The sequence below is a fragment of the Bombus bifarius genome, unplaced genomic scaffold (genome assembly GCF_011952205.1).
Source record: "Bombus bifarius isolate JDL3187 unplaced genomic scaffold, Bbif_JDL3187 scf7180000009200, whole genome shotgun sequence".
NCBI classification, from domain to species: Eukaryota; Metazoa; Arthropoda; class Insecta; order Hymenoptera; family Apidae; genus Bombus; species Bombus bifarius.
In genome coordinates, this window is record NW_022884965.1 from 3,686,194 (window position 1) to 3,703,290 (window position 17,097).

The 17,097-nt window shown below is 33.5% G+C and overlaps 2 protein-coding genes and 1 long non-coding RNA gene across 7 annotated transcripts; 2 read left to right on the forward strand and 1 right to left on the reverse strand.

Annotated features, from left to right (window-relative positions):
• The first annotated feature begins 269 nt into the window (after window positions 1-269).
• On the forward strand, window positions 270-13,350 carry LOC117214512 (AN1-type zinc finger protein 5). Of its 5 annotated transcripts, none has more exons than XM_033460677.1 (6): window positions 270-575; window positions 8,424-8,572; window positions 8,655-8,941; window positions 9,779-10,246; window positions 10,625-10,796; window positions 10,872-13,350. In XM_033460677.1, the coding sequence occupies exons 4-6, from the start codon at window positions 9,962-9,964 to the stop codon at window positions 11,018-11,020; spliced, it is 606 nt and encodes a 201-aa protein (XP_033316568.1). In that variant the 5' UTR covers window positions 270-575; window positions 8,424-8,572; window positions 8,655-8,941; window positions 9,779-9,961; the 3' UTR covers window positions 11,021-13,350. The 5 variants fall into 5 exon arrangements, with proteins under 5 accessions (XP_033316568.1, XP_033316570.1, XP_033316571.1 ...); XM_033460679.1 differs by having other exon boundaries at window positions 8,424-8,525; XM_033460680.1 differs by lacking the exon at window positions 8,424-8,572.
• LOC117214514 lies at window positions 7,870-8,424 on the reverse strand. Its single transcript, XR_004488893.1, has 2 exons — window positions 8,296-8,424; window positions 7,870-8,212 (listed from the first exon to the last, which is right to left on the reverse strand). It is a non-coding gene; the product is annotated as an uncharacterized LOC117214514 (long non-coding RNA).
• A 2,008-nt stretch (window positions 13,351-15,358) lies between the features above and the next one.
• On the forward strand, window positions 15,359-16,971 carry LOC117214513 (small nuclear ribonucleoprotein Sm D3). Its single transcript, XM_033460682.1, has 2 exons — window positions 15,359-15,925; window positions 16,615-16,971. Exons 1-2 carry the CDS (start codon window positions 15,610-15,612, stop codon window positions 16,725-16,727), a joined length of 429 nt encoding a protein of 142 aa, XP_033316573.1. The 5' UTR covers window positions 15,359-15,609; the 3' UTR covers window positions 16,728-16,971.
• Window positions 16,972-17,097: the final 126 nt, after the last annotated feature.

Sequence of the window (17,097 nt, forward strand, 5' to 3'; positions counted from 1 at the left end):
AAATTATACAAAATAAGATATATACGAGTACGTGTAGAGAAGTACTTATAATATTCATAGAGTATATAAGCGTATTTATCCTCTTTTGACGAAAATTTGAGTTAAATTTTTTTCCCCGCCCACCAGATATGTAATGTAAAGACGGCTTCCAATGCGCGACGCGCGAATGAGACCACCTGGCGGCAAAAGAAGCACTTATAAAACAGAACTCAACTCGGCCGCCGATTTGAGTTTGTCGACTCTGGTTCTGACTATTTAGTGTACAGATTGGGGGAGGGTAAGAGATCTAACTTTACACCAGTCATTGGCAGTATTTGTTCCCGTGCCCGCAGCTTTGGTTCGTCTATCGTCGTAGTCGAAAGTTTGGTGTAAGGACTAGTTTACTAGATAACCGATATTTGTGTTTTGTGAGAGTGCGGCCGCGCTGAGTATCCAATTTGGGGACTAACTGGATTCGCAACCGAGGGGACCTAATGCTCCGCTGAGAATTATGTCGGATACTGATGCGGGATTACGATCGGTCACACGTCAAGTCAGCTGACATATTGCGCCCTGCTACACCGCAACAGCTCTTGGTAAGTGTCGCAATCGCGCTACTTGGTCATCAACGCCGACTATTTTTATCAAATCCCCTTGAAATACGTCCGTATAACCATACGTTTCATTTAACGCTAACGTTTCTTCCTTTTTTTTTTTTCATAATAACCAGTTGGTGAGATCTAGCCTGATTTTGGTTTGTCCCATTCCCTCTCGCTTTTGTACCCTTCTCTTGATCCCCCTGTCTCTCTGGCGTTTCTCTTAATAAAAAGATGTCCGACGCGATGTGGAATACGTGTATTGTATGGGACAAAGGAAACGACGCAATTGCTTACTAAGTGCGTACTTCTCAAGGATAGGAGCCATGTCTCTAATGTCCGTTCCGTTTCTTCGTGCTCTTTGACTGCGTGCTTGCGTGCGTACATGCATGCGTGTGGCCGTGTGTCTGCACGACGGCAGCGCCGATACGATTCAAGCGCAAATCCACACTTATGCATTTATTCTCCTTCTGTTCTCCTCCTCTCGATGTTCATACCCCTTTTCGTGCACCCACATCCGCACTGGTCTTAAATCCCTTCTTTAGCCCTTCATGCGTTCCTTGGAAACTAGTGATCCTCGTTCTATTCTATTCTTTCTTAGTTAATTTAGTTACACAATATTCTAGGGATCAGTACAAATGTCCTACAAATCGAATTTTCAAATAGGTTTTTTAATAACTTTAAGCCTGACATTTATTCTTAGACAATTTCTTATAGGTTATAAGTTCAGACATTGTTTTGAGGTTATGACCCCCTTCTCCTGTATGAAACGCCTGAAATTCGTTAGAATAATGTGATTGAGTTTTTTGTAGCTCTTATCCGTCAATGGTCGTCGAAATTATCCGAAAACTTTCATCATGCGTGTTCGTTATATGAAGTTTAGGCTTATTTCCATAACTTGTCGCTATCTCGAGGAATTGTTGAGCAACCTTAGCTGTGTTCTTTAGATGTATCTCGTATTTGCAATAGTTTGATATGATATATTCAATATCTTGGTACGCAGAATAGTGATCATAGTCATAAATCGTAATTCTCGTGTAAGAAAGAATCTGTAGATAGCATTGACGAGGTTATAAAATCGAGCGCCCACGACAGGCAATGGCAGCGATGAGGAGTGAGGACAAAAAGTGTACGATTTCATCGGTTGCTAATTCTCTTCGAATTTTCAAGCTATAGCGACCGCGTTATTCGCTAACGATCTGAAATTAACGTACTGTAATCCTGAGTCCTTTTGTATGATAATTTACCAACTAATCATGTTAGTGAATTGACATGTTTACAAATTGTAGATTATTTTTATGAATTTTATTTATACAATTTTACGTGGAATTAGATAATGAAAAACCTTTTTCATAATAATTTATCAACGTATTACAAGTTTTAGCTTCGAAACTCTATTTTTTCAAATTTATAATTTTCTCAGACAAATGGGTAATCAGGTGACATGTGAGTCTCATAACTTCCTTTTATTATAAAAAATTGTATTATCAATTTTGTTGTAGATTAGAATTTTCATTTTTGTAGTTTTACGTGGAATAGGATAATGGAAGGTTCTTTTTCACAATGAGTTAGCAACATGTGACAAGTTTTAGGTTAGAATCTTTATTTTCACAATTTTATAATTTTATCAATCAAAAAAGTTAATCAGATGACTCGTGGGTTAAAAAATTTTCCTTTCTTTTAAAAAATTATCGATTTTATTACAGGATAGAAACTTACAATTCTAAAGATAATATAAGGTAAAATAAGTAAATCAATTTTATTTTGCTACTATTATGCAAGAGAATTTGATAGTGACTCGTGACTTATAAAATTTTACCAACAATATTGGTTGAATGATGCAAGAAGTTCCTGACCTCAATAAAACCAAGTTTTGTTAGGTATATCGAGTAGTACGATTGAAGTGATTAGCAGGTTGATGCTGTGTGTCGGTGTAGATTAACCTCACCCGAGCCACACCTCGCTTTCTTCCGCTACATGACTGATACCGTAAAATGGCTGCATGTAGATTTACAAGCAGAATAATATCGCGTGTGATAATGCCTTCGAGGAATTTCACTGTCGATTGTCGGTAAGCGTGCGCGTAAGCGCGCGCGCCAATCAGATCTTCATGGATCTATCAACTACTAGAAATTTTTTTCCTCAATGAATTTTCATGTCTAATGAATTACAAAGATGTTCTTTTTTCGTAAAACTCCGTTTTCAACGGAAGATGAGTCAGTCATTTATCGTTCTCAACCTCAACGGATGCGATTCAAATCATCGTCGACCATATACATACGTCGTACTTTGGAAGATATTCATACCACGTGTCATTGGACTGTACAGTCGAATTTCGTAAGAACAATGAGAGAAGAGTATAGGCGACTGACAACTAAAATAAAGTTGCAAGCACAATTTTAGATCGTCTTTATTCATCTCCTCCCTTTGTTGTATATTGCAAGATTAAAATTTTTGCGCATATTTTTTGGCGCTATTCAAATGACATTTTGATAAAACAATTTTTTGTAATCTTTTGCATTAGATTTTTTGAAAACGCTATATTCGACAAATTAAGAAACTTACATATGAGAAATCAACACAAATTGCATACAGATTGGTACATATTTGTATTTGTCTTATAGTTATTTATAATAATTAGAGTATACATATATAAAATTAAAAATACTACTTTATTATATTTATTACTTAAATGCTACTAGAAAAGAAACTATACGTATACATATATTTTTCTTTTTGGTTAATATTTGTTAGATTAAGTTCCGTTTCAAATTTTCTAGTTTCTGTTTCACTATCAATTCCAATCGTTTTCTCAAGACAAAAGTCAAGATCAGATACAAAATTCATACCTCATATAAAACTTTATGTCTATATTTGGAAATCAACGAGAAATTACTCAATTCGTCTATTTTTTTAATATGCAAAAATCAATTAAATTTAATACAATATTCTATTCAAAGTCGGTATAATTGTAATCAATTGTAATTCTTAGTACATAAAATTGCGCAACTTCGTATCAAAAAAATTTTCTATGCATATATTATGTAAATATATTTATTCAATTAGAATTGTTAAACAACCGTGCCCATGCAAACGAATGGAAACTAAATCTTTGTGTAAATCAGCGATTTGTTTCTGAGCGACTCATGATTAGTAATTTTCATTGTATTAGCTTCTGAGCGACGCAAACGTATTTGTGCCAAACAAAAGTGAACCCTAGATAAGTAAAACGGACAACAGAAACACGTCATCAAGAAATGTGTCAAATATGTATTTAATACTAGGACGACCACAGTAGTCACCATAAACAACTCATCATTTTTCATAGAAATTTTATTGATTTACAATAGTACGTGTAGTCCATGAGTCACTTCCCCATTAAAAAATTGTGTAACTTTTTTATTACATATTTCTAAATCTTTGTTTCAGGTCTTTAAATTTTGTTTTTTTTTTTTTTTTTGAAATTTATAGTAGAAAAGAGCACAACGGACCAACGAGTAAAAATAATAGAAATTTATTTTCGAAATCAAGGCTCCATTATTCTAACACTATTTTCACCTCAACATTTCAGGTTTTGGAGCACTGAAAACCCAAGAATTGTTCATTAACGTAAATTGCATAATTAATTGTAATTCCAGATTACAATTTGGTATGACGTTATGCCACAAAGAGTAGTCAAGCTTTACTTTTTTCTTCCTTTTTTTTTTATGAGGATTTATACTCCTTGCTCTGTTGTAAATTTTTTCATTATAAATCCCAAAAGAAAAAAAAGGAAAAGAACTAGAAATCTGAAACAAAAAGGTAAAAATATATAATAAAAAAATGTTATACAACTTTTAAATGAGAACCTGACTTATGGATAACGCTATATATTACTAGAAAATTTAAATGATTTGTTGTGAAGCGTATAAAAAGAGATATTATATTGTTTTTCTATTGTATATTTTTTCGTATATCGTCATTTTTTGCACAAAATTGTATATTTTAGTCATCTACACCTCTAATTTTTAAATCAGAGACGAGTGTAATTTTTGGGGCAGACCGCCATGTAAAATTCGCGCGCGTTTCTCCGTAACGAACTAGTTAGTTACTTTCCGTTCGAAAGTGTTTCTATTCCTATTGGTCGTGTAAACTATAAACGAAACTTTCATTAAAAACGGCGTCTTTAATTGGCTGTACTGAGTGTTACTGTCATTGTCGGCGCGATAAATGTCATGTCGAAACTCTAGACCGGAAATAGTGTTTTATGTCGATGACGATATAAATAACGATCGAACAAATTTTGTAACTTTGTCGCTTAAAGCGAATTACATACATGAAATAATTATGCAAATTTGTTGTTTTTTAAAAAACAATCGTCATAATGACTTTAGAAAATGTTAATTTTTGTAGTGATCATTAGTCATAACTTATGTAAATGTATAAATCAATTTTGAAAAATTAGGTATATTACACTAAAAGCATATTCAAGCATATCTTAGGTTATTTTTTATCATATTTAAAAAAATAATAGTTAATAATCCTAACCTAATGTTATACATATTATTGCACTTACTGATTAAAGATGTCATGACATATTGCAAATGTAATTTTTGTCTTTATCTGCTCAGTTTTCCGTAGTATTGAAATAGTTTAGAAATCATTCTTATTGATAATATCGCCAGAGATAATATTAACTAGAATATTCCGGCATATTTTTATATCATTTTTTATCATGTTGCATACGGAAATGAAATGTTTCGTTTACATTTGTCACGGACGTGTATTCGATTTAGTTGCAAGAGAAATAATAGTTGATAACCCTAACTTAATGTCATACATGTCACTGCACTTGTTACTTTTTTATCTGTTCATTTTTCCGTAGTATTGGGATAGTTCGAAAATCATTGATATTTAGACATTTTTAGCATATAGGAATGGTGACAGTAAAAATGCTATTTATTCATATTGCAACAACTTCTAATTTTTGCATCACAAGATTTTATTGTTAATTTCGATATACAGTTATATGCTTATTATACGATTACAACTAAAGGCATTAATATTAGAGCCCAGTAACGTTTCAGAATTCAGAAATTTATTTTATACTCACCATTACATCTAAATGCGACAAAAATTATTTTTTCCGATATATTTGATGATCTATGTTAACGATTCTTAACATAGATTTCAATTTATGTATTTATCGAGTGTAAGTTACCGACCGTCGGTAAATTTTGAAATATTCAAATAATTTCGAACGTAAGGAAGTTAATTATCTGAAATAAAGCAAAGTCATGTATCGAGGTTATCATATGCAATGAGACGCGAAAATAAAATTCATTAGCGTCCAAAGATAGAATAGGAAATTCTTTCTGATTCATATTTTCTTCTCTGTGACACTTCCTAACACGTGTTTTACGTTTGATTTGGCTTTCAATTACTGCACTGACGTCATTGATTCCAAAAAACTAACGGATTTAAATCACGTTCATTGCCTTAATCCTTTCACAATGATAAATTTTCATTAAAAGACGGATAAATTATACCAATTATTGATTACTGCATGTTTTTCTTTAGTAATAAGCTTTCAATTACTGTGGTGATGTCATGGTGTTCGAAGAAGTAGCGTATTCAAATACCGTTCATTTCTTGTTCCAACTCTTTCACTATGGTGGATTTTCGTCCAGATACAGACGAATTACATTAATTATTAGTTATTAAATATTTTTTACTCGAAATATACGTGATATTTCTAGATTCTGTTTTAAAGCTGGTTGAGTAACAGGTCGAATACTTTGTGTCAAAGTATATGACACCGACATCTTTTCTTCGATTATTAATTTGATTGATATTTTAATTTTATAATTAAAATATATAATGTTGAAGTAAATTTCTGTTGTTTTTATAATATATAAAAGAAAGCTTTTTTTATGTAGTGAAAGTGAAAACGCCAGAGATATATGTACATATAATTACTTTAAAGGAATTTACTAAAGCTATCAGAATGGTCAAACTAACTAATTCATAATTTTTTACATATTTTTTATATTATGCATTTCTTCACGTATATATCTTTCATTTGGATTTCTTTGCTGCAAATCTTATATCTTAATTACAGTTTAATTATATCTTTGTTATAATTTTAATGTTAAATTTAATGAATAATTGTTTATCACAGTACTTTATTAAGCTGTAGAAATAATGAAAAAATTAATTTAAACGAATTTCTACGAATCAAAGGTGAAGTATCTTTGAAGTTATACGGAAGAGAACGGAAAAAAAAATTCTATCCTAGCCTTTCATTTCGCATCTGTCGGCATACATCAGACAATATATATGTAGTTTTGATTTTATTGTATTACATAGGTATCATCGAGAGATCATGCCGCGACATCTACAAATTCATTCGAGAAATACAGTACAACACATCATCATACATCTCGTAATCAAGAATACTATCGCAATACTTCCCAAAAATTACATGTTAATTATCCATCTACGAGAAATCATGATCATTGTTAAGTCTGATTCGACGGAAAGAAAAACTTACAAAAGGTTAGAAAACCTATCGCAGAAAGAACGATCGCGTGAGTGCGCATGCGCAAAGCAGGGAAAAAGACCGACTGAGTCGTGCGATATGTATTCGAGAAAGAAAGAGAGAAAGAGCGATGAAAATAAGTGGCGGAAATTCAAGTATTCTCTAACTAAAGAGTCTAGTAAATCTTCAAACATACTGTTTATGTTATTTTTTATATGTATACGCAGTATAAAAGAAGGGCAAGAAAAAATTCAATGGAACATTCCTCTTTTTATGAGATGGTAGGTAAAAGCATAAACGTAAGAAATGTAGAAGGTGCCTAATGAAGAAAAGATATTTATTTTTAATAGATAGAAAAGGAAGGAAAGACCTCGTTATTTATCTATAGACTGCGAATCTTTATGCATTTATGAAAAATTCGAAAATACAAAAATGCACACAATGCACATAGATAATCAAAATAAAGTTTTTATATTTAGTAGATGAAGCACATTTCTATTTAAATTTCATTCTTTTAGATAAAGATATAAAGATGAATATAAAAATCTATAGTCTATTTATTTACATTTCTTTTTCAATAAAACCCATTTTCTCAGCACGAAATTCGCAATTCATATTTCTTCCAAACTACACATGTTGAAAGAAAGACACATTCTACTTTTGGAGGTAAATTATTTATTTACAGAAGTAAATGATAATTTATGCTGTACAATTTATGTTGTACGAGAACCGTTATATCTATACTGAATAAACCCGCTACAAAACTGTAATAAATGAGATCTGAGTAAATTACGCTTTATCCATCTTCTATGTTAATATTACAAAGAGAAAAGTACGTAGGTATGTATGTTTTCCGAGATAATCTCAGAAACCATTCAACCGATTTGGGTAATTCTTTTACCGTTGAAAAGTACATTTCCTCCAAATGAATACAAGCTATATTTTATTACGCTTACTCCTCAGGGAATCGAACAGTGAGCATAAATACGACCCAAGCTGCAGTTTCATTTCCACCATAGGGTTGTGCCTTGCTCGACCGACAGTTGACAGTTACTTCCTATAAATATTTCTCGACTGCTATTTACTATATTGATTTCTATTGCAAATGACAGTGAATCTAGAAGTGTGAAGCTAAATTCATATCAGTTCTTTCCAGTTCTATGCAGACAAAGTCGCGGGTAATAACTAGTAACATCTAACCTTATCGTGGGCAAGTGTGCGCAGCCTGTCGTTGGTTGTACGTCCGCCCAGAGGCCGTACGTCCAAACGATCGCCATCATGAAAACATTCGGCTCGTCGTTATCGTTGTTTCTCCTCCATCCTTGCAGGTTCCTCGGATTGAAGTAATATCGAGCGCGAAGTTGCACGCACAAAGAGCGAGAAAGAGAGACGGAGAAAAGGAAAGAAAGGAAGCGAGACAGAGCTATTTGGTAATATTTCGTTTTAGCTTTGGCGGTGAGAGAGAAAGAGCTATTTGGTAATATTTCGTTTTAACTTTGGCGATGAGAGAGAAAAAGAAAGGAAGCGAGATAGAGCTATTTGGTAATATTTCGTTTTAGCTTTGGCGGAGAGAGAGGCCTCCTAAGAGACAAAGCCAACGCGCGCATCGCGAGAGAGTGGCCAAAGCGAGAATTGCGCCGCCGAGATTTATCAAGCAGAGGCTCAGAAGGGAAGAGAGCCTTCTCGACCGACGGTCGACCCAATCGGTCGTGGTAAACTGCTACACGTCGTCTAACGTGTCTCTTAAACACACGACAAGGATAGACAAGGGGAGCCCACTTAAATGCCTCGAACGAATTCTTACTCCATGTTGTGCGTTGGTTGCGACACGACTGCGTGTTGGAAAGTGAGTAATATCACGTTTCCCCCCGATCACGCCTTTATACGATTTTATTGCGTTGAACACGAAAAATCGGATAAAAGGGGTTATGACAAATTTGAAAATTTCCCAACCCCTTTGTAATTATTGTGTTCTTCTTCCTTTTAACTCCCGTTTTTTTCTTCGCTTTTCCTCGTCATCGACAATTGTTTGCTTCTCGTTGTCCGATTTCTTGGTTTTATTTGCCCTTGGAGGAATTACATACACATTCTCTCTCCCTCTCTCTTTCTTTCGTGAGCACTGAAACTGTTCTACACGAGGGAACGGCCCTTGTCTCAAGATATCGTTATTGCTGCTGCTGCTGACGACTTCTCTCTATTCTATGTATAGACTCCTCGTTGTGTACGCGCGTGTGTGCAAGTGAAAATTCGACATGAAAAATCAAGCGTCTGGTTTCTTTGAGACAGTACGGATGTAGTCGACGGTATTTCCTATATAATGCGTCTATTATGGTGCAATGATTGCTCCGTTTTCTTGTCCTTTTAAACCTGAATTGAGACCCATCGCGTTTGACACTTTTTTTAAATTAAATAATTTCTAGTGATTTGTATTCCATTTGAGGACAGGTTACCTGTACAAGAGTTTCCTAAAATGTTTGTGCTTTGTCATTGACAGATAAAAGTTGCAGTGATAATTATTTTGTACACTTGTATTGTACTCTTTGTCTTATTTCATTCTGTGTAACAGATTTATTCTTTTAAAGTTTATTGTTTAGTTTTAGAGTTCTTTCTTTTTTACTGATTTTAAACTATAGATTGTATCGTGACAAACAAAGAGATGTTAAAGAAGGCTGCATTTTGGTAGGTGAATGTATGGTGACACGCGGTCGTGAAGGAGCAACTGGAGAGTGAGCTGTGGCAAAAGAAGCTTAATTATCTCCCATTTAGTTGACTGCAACTTGCTCGATATTGTTTCGAGTGATTGCATATAGGATAAAACTAAGGACTTTGTTCAATCATTGAGGTTTCATTGGGATAAACAAAGAAAATGGAACGAGAATCTAATCCCATGCAAGCTCTGTGCCGCAGCGGCTGTGGATTTTATGGCTCCCCAGCCACAGATGGCCTTTGTTCTCTTTGTTACAAAGAAAACCTAAAAAAGAAGCAGCAACCTCCTGTGTCAGCTGCCACTGTACCAACATCACAGACCGTCTCTGGTAACGCTGGCACGTTGCAAGGCGGTTTTGGTAGTCCTGCAGCTACAGGAACTACAGCCCAACCTACCATTCCTACCATACCTCAATCAACGACAGATCTGCCCAGCTCCAAAGAAGTAAGTTTTATTCAAATTGTATTTATGCGTATTTAAACTTTCATAAAACTAGTTTATTATCTTCAATTAGAACAATGTAGATTAAAAAAGGGGAATTAAGGTTTATTACCTAATTTTAATTGTCATAAATAGACTGTGCATATTTATTTATTTATAAGTATGCAGGAAGGTGCAAAGATGTGCACAAAAATTATGTAAAATATCGAAAGTGAAGTACATATTATTACATTTACAAAATTCAATTCTTTATCTATTTCTATAAAAGTATAAACTTGCATAAAGATCCCCAGTCTCTTTATAAAATTCTATGGAAAAATGATAGAAGGAAATTATTCAGCAGTTGTAAATTAATAACTCTTTATTTCTATTATGCTTTAGATAAATAGGGAAGATCAAGAAAATGAAGTAGGTGTAAGCAGTGGAGCAGTAGGAGAAGGATCTGTGAGTAGTGGAGATGCAGACGACTGCTTCGATGGCAAAGAGACTGACAAAGAATCTAAGAAGAAGAAAAATCGTTGCGTCGTGTGTCGCAAAAAAGTTGGTTTGACGGGTAAGTTAACGACAATTAGAAGACATTCTTGATTCATTTTGGACAATTTACGATTCGATTTGTCTCTCTTAACAGGATTCGAATGTCGTTGTGGAGGACTGTTCTGCTCTGTGCATCGATACAGTGACAAGCACGATTGCAAGTTCGATTACAGAGAAATGGGCGCTCAAGAAATTCGGCGCAACAATCCAGTTGTTGTTGGTGAAAAAGTGCAAAAAATTTGAACTATTTAGTGCGTAGATCGTTGGGAAAATGGTTATATAACTATATAAACAAAGCAGAATATAAAACAAAAAAACGGAGAAAAAATGAGATAAATTATCTGGCAGCTGATTGCACGTCGAGGGGCGAGACGGGTGAATGCGAGGATCGTGAACGAAAGGTAGCAGGGAATTAGTATGAAAGAGAGAGAATGAGGGAGAGAAAGAAAATTGTAGTAAATGTGTTAGAACGAGTAAGAGTGAAAGTTGCGAGCTTATTGTGCCGGTAGAGAGGAAGAAAAACACGAGAGAGAATGGAAAATTTAAAAGGAATACAAAAATTGGTTTGTACACAATATGCAAATATAATATATAGAAACGCCGAAAAAAGATATATAGACGAAATTTTCCGAAGGAAGAATGAAAAAAACACAAATAAGAAAGACTAACGCGAAAAGTAAAAAGGAGAAACAAACAAAGAAACAAATTAGAGTGCGTGCCACGTGTACGAGTGCTTCGAGAAAATTTTTGGATGCTAGTGCCATGTCAGATTGTCATCTTAAGCCAGAGTTCTAATCGAAAATATTTTTGGTTCTAACTGCTGCGCGCTGTCAGCTTATTACTATTATTTACCTCTATTATTATCTACGGCTTATTATTATTTTATCTTATGTTTATTAATTTACTTAAAAAAAAAAAGAAAATGCAAAATTCGCGTACGGAAGTGTTTGTTTTTTTCTTTTTTTTTCTTTTTTCTTTTTTAGATATTAAACTTTAGAGAGAAAAAAGAACACGAATTCTTGGTGCGATCTTGGTCGGTTTTGTTCCGAGACGTCTCATCGGGGATCCGGGTTTTTGAATTGTGAACGAGAGAGGGAAAGGGAGAGCGAGCGAGCGAGTGAGCAAGAAAGAGTGAACAAAAAGCAAATTTTATATGTATATAATCTATATTTCTGTTTCGTTCGTAATATCCAAAAAATAAAAAAAAGGGAATGTTGCTTAGGTAGTGGCTGACGTTGATGGGTGATCACAATCCTAGGTTAACAATTAGTCTAATAATTATTAAGTATATTAGTCTATTGATTCATAAATAATGCAATGAAGTATAAGTAGTACTGTGTGTTTATGTCCAATTTCACGTGAATATAACCAAGCATTATTCCTTATTAAATATGTTTCAAACTATATTGCAAATCAATTATTTACGCCATGCGTTAATAAATATCTTCGCTGAAAAGAGAAGAAGAAAAAAGAACAAAATGGCGAGCTCTGTAATGATTCTTCGTCTGATTCCCCGAGTGATAATATTTCGAGATTAGGAAAAAAAATTAGGTTGTGTCACGTGACTCGTCCAGTCGGTTTTCTCGTTTCTCTTTGTGTCTTCTAAATAAGATTTCTAGTATGTATATTGGTGCTAAAATACACTTTGTACGATGAAACGTTTAAAGGCCAGCCAGACATAAATAAAAAAAAAAAAAGGAAAAATAATAACGAACGAGAGGCCCCTCGACGAAGGGACGACTATCGGCCCTGTTGTACTCGATCGATGAAAGAAACAAAAATTTCTCCGTCTGACTTTAACCATTTTCTTCCGTGTTGCAATACTTTTTAACGAAATGAAGAAGAAATCTTAAAAAAATGGAAGAAAAAACACGAAAGAAACGTACGTTTCAGTTCTTTTGTTCAGCGTGTCTCTTGATTCTTAGACTAGGTCGTAGCTGAGAAAGAGAGAAAAAAGAAGTTGCTATAGGTGTTGAGTTTTATGTCGCTTCTACAAACAAAAAAAACTGAAAAACAAAAACTGTTGCACGAAGCAATTTGTTGTAAAAAAAGAATAAAAATAAAAAAAAAAAAGAAAAGGAACAAGGAGAATAAAACTTTGTCCTTGTTGCTTCGTGAGTTTTCCAAAAACAGAAAGAGTTGCTTTTCCCGCGTATCGTTGTCTTCTTTCGAGCGTGCGAAAAAAGATTCGATAGTCGTCACACTGGGTCTTTTGCGATTTTAAAGATAGGTAAATTGGGAGAAAGGAAGAAATTGAGTGAGAGCGAGAGCGAGAGTGAGAATGTAAAGGGAGAGCAAGAGAGTAAGATGAAAAAACACCACACTGTGTATCGTACCATCATGTTTTTTTTGCTCTGTCTTTAAGAATAATTGCGTTTCGTTGTTTTTCTTTTTTTTTTCTTTCTAATAGATTGTTGATCCTTCGTTCTTTTTAAGGTTTTGCGTGATAGCCAATCTAGCGATAAAAAAAAGCTATTGAAACGAAAAAGTCGTCTTTATGAGAATACAAAGAAAGAAGAAAAGTCCTTGTATTGATACGTTAAATAGAATAAAGTGAATCGTTCTTAATTTCAGTGCCACGTTATGGATGATCCTTATTTTATAATATAGTCGATACAATTCTGTATGTACTTCTTGCAAAACGAGAGGAAGCTAAGAGGGAAAGCGATTTCTATAGAAACTTTGCATATATTCCATATTTGCCGTGATTTCACACGTACAGATACACGTACATACACATACATAACACACGATGAACATAATGTCTATGGACAATATATTATTATGTGTACAGAGTGAAACTTTCTCGGTCGTCACAATTTTCCAATTTTTGTAATCGTCGTATGAAAAACAAAAACAAAAAAAATGTTATAAATAAAAATCGTATTGTTTCAATATGAACTACTAACTAAAAAAAATCTCACATTAGCCGAGGCTTCACAACAAATCGTCTTTTATTTTGTTTTCACGAATGACGTCAGAATATTTCAATTCAAATTTTTTTTATCTTTGGTCGTTTGTCGGTTGGCAACATTGATAAATTGTTTTAACGTCATGATTCATTTAAAAGAAAGATAAAATTCAACCTACAAAACAAACATTAAAAATTGTTTTTTATGTAATGCATCATAACGAAATCATACGATTATTATTTAACATTTTGCATGATGGGAAAATCTTAATGACTGTTGGAGGGAAAATTTAAAATAGTCCTTGCAAATTGTTTTCTTCAGATTGGTTGCGCAGTGATACATTTTCGTTCTGACGCGCACCTTAGAGGAAAAGAGAGGGAATAATGTGTCAACTAGATTGAAGCGACGTGTAAAAGAGAAGGTACGCACACTGATTATCAATAATATCGACGGAATGGTTGCCTTCAGGCCTTCATCCTATTTTAGGCATAGCATATTTTTCTAAGATTGTAACACGATATCGGGGAGTAGAATCTTGCCTATAACGAATGAATGACACTTGCGTAGACACACACAGAGAAAGAGAGGGAGAGAAAGAATAAATATGTGAGAGTATGAATGGTTGAGTGAATGTTGGGAAGAAAATTAATTTCGAGATTGGTAAAAAAAAGTACGTATATGGAACTGGGAAAATGACGTGGGTAAAAACAGAGCGACGTGTTCGTACTCGGCTGACTATACATATTAAGGACGTAAACGATGCTTGTAATTATTACATGATTGATATTAGTATAATTAAGCGATTAAAAGGAAAGAAGTGAGACGTCGACTTTAATATATTATGTATCAATTTAACGATTTTACCATCCTTTTGACAAGAACACATTTAGATACAATATCTTAGGTTCTTTCGTAGATGGAAAAGAAAAAATTATCGCTCTTGGTGTATTATTCGTTTCTACGCCTATGATCCATAACGAAATTCCTCCTCTAATTCTTTCGTTTTCACGTAACTCCTTCTTACTGCAATAAATCTGTCTTTTGATCGTCAGTATCGATCTTTATCCCGATGGTTCTTCACCATTTATAATTATATAGTTGATTATATTTATGTATATTTAACAAACAAAAATATATATAAATTTAACGCCCTGGCGAAAGATGAGGCAGATGAAGTTATTTGGCATTCGACCAAACTTCCTCAAATTGATATCGTATGTAATTTGGAACACGAGGTCTGCCATTTTTTTTCACCGATTCGATGTAATCTATAGGTCGAACGAATTAGTGATCATTTTCTTAAAGCGAATTTTAGCGATTAAATAAAAAAAGTGATGCAATTTTAGGACAATAAGACACATATAGAAGACACGAAATAAGTTTCTGTGTTTAGCCAAATCAAGTAATGTAAAGTTACATGAATTTTGCGAGAACCTAGTTTGACGATTATTCCACATTGTGTTATCATAAAGTTGGTAGCACTTCGATAAGTTAATGACCAATAAATATATGATTATTTAAAAATGGAAAATAGAGAGCTGTTGCGATCTTCTTTCTCTACGAAGAACAAAAATTACACATTAATGCGAAAGTATTTAGACGAATTAATTGGTTTCTTCTATTACTTCAAACCATCCTCTGTGCTTCTAATTTCTATTTTTAATAAGTATTTAATCATGAAGTAAGAATTGTGTTCTGCTCGCGCCTTCCGTTTGTAATTGTATCCAATGCGCATGCGCGAGAGAAACTCCATCTATGATGGTCAAATTAAAGCAAGCGATTAGTATAAACGCTTGCAACCAGAGTAGAGGTTATAGTGTGCATTTACAATTTCTTTATTTCTTTCGACATTTCTGACTATTTTGAATCAATTAAGTAATATTTTGTGTTTGTTATTGGAATTATAAAAAGTTCGCCAAAATGTCGATCGGAGTACCGATAAAAGTACTCCACGAAGCGGAAGGCCATACCATAACCTGTGAAACAAATACTGGCGAAGTATACCGCGGCAAATTGATAGAAGCTGAGGATAATATGAACTGTCAGATGCAAAATATCACTGTAACTTATAGAGACGGCCGTGAGGCGCAGTTAGAGAATGTTTATATTAGAGGCTCAAAAATTAGATTTCTCATTTTACCAGACATGTTGAAGAACGCACCAATGTTTAAGAGACCGGGAGGCAAAGGTTCGGGAACTGCAGGCAGAGGGAAATCAGCTATTTTACGTGCCCAAGGTTTACTCATGATATATTTTAGTTTTAAGATATTTTTGTTTGAATTTATGTGAACAATTGGGTTGATAACGTTTACCTCATATTACACTAATAGACTGTGGGTGTTTATATATCTATAGAAATGTAAATATTCTACAATCTATAGAATGTACACAATATTTGGAAATATGTAAAATATTCAAAATGGTAATCATTTCTTTAGTTACGCTCACACAAATATGAATTTGCATAAACATCCCTAGTATATTCATTTATGTATGGTATTTTATGAGATATACACAACTGCTCATAAAAGTATTAGAACATATATATATATATATATGTACTGTACAGCAAAGATAGCCATTTAAAACATTTAATAAGTGTTAAAGATAATACCATTAAATATTTAGGTTTATTAATATAGTGAATAATTGAAAACTATTTAAATGGTTTGTAATCTCTGTAAAATCTATAATTGCACTAAATATCTTGTTGTTTCTATGTACATGTTTATATTTGTTTCAAATTTCACTAACGTTCATTCAAATATGATATTCAAGTTTCATTATAGGTCTAATGAAACTTGAATATATTGTATATGAAAGACACATAATATATATATAAAAGTTTTCTGTGATAATGCCTTTATGAGCCACTATATATATTCAATCATTCTGTTTGTTTATTGAGTTGACAATTTGTTTTAGCTCGTGGAAGAGGTAGAGGTCAAAATCAGAGAGGTAGAGGCACAGGTTCTGCACCTTGGCTAAATCAACAGAATCAGCCCGGAGGATCTCAAGCAGGAAGGGGACGAGGTTAAACTATAAAATGATAAAGGACATTACATTAAGAAAAAGATAAATAAACCCGATTTAAGACCAACTTTTTATATTGTTCATAACAAATGTTTTTTCAATTTCCACTTGATTAGAAACAGAGATATCTAAATAAACGAATGAAGTACTTTTCCATAAAAATCTCCAAACCATGTTCTCAGTCATTGTATTTTTATACAATATTTCCCGAAATAAAGAAACAAATTGCAATAATGTATACAATCTTAAGATCTGTTTAATATTATACTTTTAATGATTATAAGTGTTTAAATAGATTCATTCATATTTGTTATTCAATGTATGTTAGACATATTGTGCGATCATTTCGTATACCCAATAACTCCAGAGCACACT